The sequence below is a fragment of the Triticum aestivum genome, chromosome 1A (assembly GCF_018294505.1).
Source record: "Triticum aestivum cultivar Chinese Spring chromosome 1A, IWGSC CS RefSeq v2.1, whole genome shotgun sequence".
Classification (NCBI taxonomy): domain Eukaryota; kingdom Viridiplantae; phylum Streptophyta; class Magnoliopsida; order Poales; family Poaceae; genus Triticum; species Triticum aestivum.
Genome location: NC_057794.1, coordinates 161,575,991 through 161,577,661, shown reverse-complemented (window position 1 = coordinate 161,577,661; position 1,671 = coordinate 161,575,991). Strand labels below are relative to the sequence as shown.

The 1,671-nt window shown below is 49.7% G+C and overlaps 1 protein-coding gene across 1 annotated transcript; it reads right to left on the bottom strand.

Annotated features, from left to right (window-relative positions):
* Positions 1 to 561: 561 nt before the first annotated feature.
* LOC123110470 (mucin-2) lies at positions 562 to 1,128 on the bottom strand (the record flags this gene model as incomplete). The annotated part of the gene is given in 1 exon segment (XM_044531032.1): positions 562 to 1,128. A coding segment is annotated over 1 exon segment (351 nt), but the record flags the coding sequence as incomplete, so codon positions are not given.
* Positions 1,129 to 1,671: the final 543 nt, after the last annotated feature.

Below are 1,671 nucleotides of genomic sequence, written 5' to 3'. Positions count from 1 at the left end.
GAGTGCACTTCACATCGGGTGTAAATGAACCACATCACTATCAAGAAGTGAACCGCATTATTCTTTTTGTTGTTTCCGTAATATTTTTTCCGCACTTATGAGATGAACAACATCAAAAGGCTGACCGCACTGCTTCAGATGAAAAACCACACTTCATCCGACGTGCAAGCAAACTGCATGTTTTTTCTTTTTCATGTGAGGAGCTTAACTTTTTCGGTTTAAACAAACTTCTTGATGATAGAAACAGAACTGCATCTCTTTTTTCCTACATCGTTTTTTGGTGCAATTTTATCCAACACGCAAAAATAAACACAATGAACTGCTAGGGCGAGGACCGTGGAGGATATACTACATTGTTTTCCAAAACGAATTGCTTTTTAAGCCAAACTACATCCATTTTTTACTACTTTTTTCTCCCTACGTTTCTAAAAAAACAAAATGAACTTCAAATGAACATTGATGTTCTCTTCTCTTACTTACTTAGCACACTTCAAATGATTTCCAGAAGAAAATATAAAAATGAGTGAACTTGAAATGAATATCCTGGGAAATAAATTAACGTTTTTGTCAACCACAGGAGTGCACTGCATGCTGCTAGCTCAGGGACTGCAACCTGAACCTCAAGAATAGCGAGCCACATGGTCAAGTAAAATGAGCTGCAACACAACTCGAGATGAACTGCTTTTGTAAACAAAATCATATATACGTGCCTAAAAAACACAACCATATTTCTTTCACACACAAACTCATTTTTTTCTTTACACAGCCATCACATCTTCACACCTGAACCCATCGCGTGCCAAACAGAACCGTGACGGGATGCGCCATCTTCTTCATAGCCAACTCCTTTGTTTTTGCCGGTCGTCTTCTCTCTGCAAAAATAACTACACTCAACCACAAGAACAAACAACATAGCGGAAGGTGTATGGAGGAGCAAGAGGGTGAGATCGTGTTCATGGGAAAAGCGGGTGTCTTGGAGGAGGAGGTGGGGCTGTGGGGAGGGGAGATGGAAAGGAGCTCCGGCCGGATGGTGGATCTGCACTGGACCATGTATCCCCGGCGAGCTGCACTGGCACGACAACCAAGTACAGCAGCCGGAGGCCAACGACACAGGTGTGGCGAGGCGGTTCAGAGAAAGAGCAGAATAGGAGGATCCGAGGTCGGGAGGTTCGCCGGATGCCAACGAGCAACAATCCAGGGAGGGGAAGAAGTAATCCACAAATGGAAGGGGGATTTGGGGCACCATGGATCCAGGGTGGAGGAGGTGGGCGTTGCGCCATGTGCTCTTTTGGATCTGGAGCGGAGAAGGTTAGGACGTGTGGCGGCGTTGCGGCGGCCGGATGGATCTCGCGACGACGGCGACGCGTCACAGGAGGACGCAGCTGGCCGGATCCGAAGGCAGGGGGCGCGTCACAGGAGAGCAGCGCCGGAGCTAGAGCTGGAGGTGGTGGATCTCGGGTGGCAGATTGGGAGGTGGGAAGGGGGCTGCTCGGGGCAGCGCATAGGGTAGGATGGCGACGTGTTGGGTAGGGCGGCCGGCAGCAGGGTTGCTCTGGTGGGGCTCCGGCGTGCTGAAGGAGGTGGTAGGAGGGGTGGTGGCTGGAGAGGAAGAAGGAGGTGGGCATAGGAAGCGGGAGGGGAGGGGAGGTGTGCAGGTCAGGGAGGTTGGTG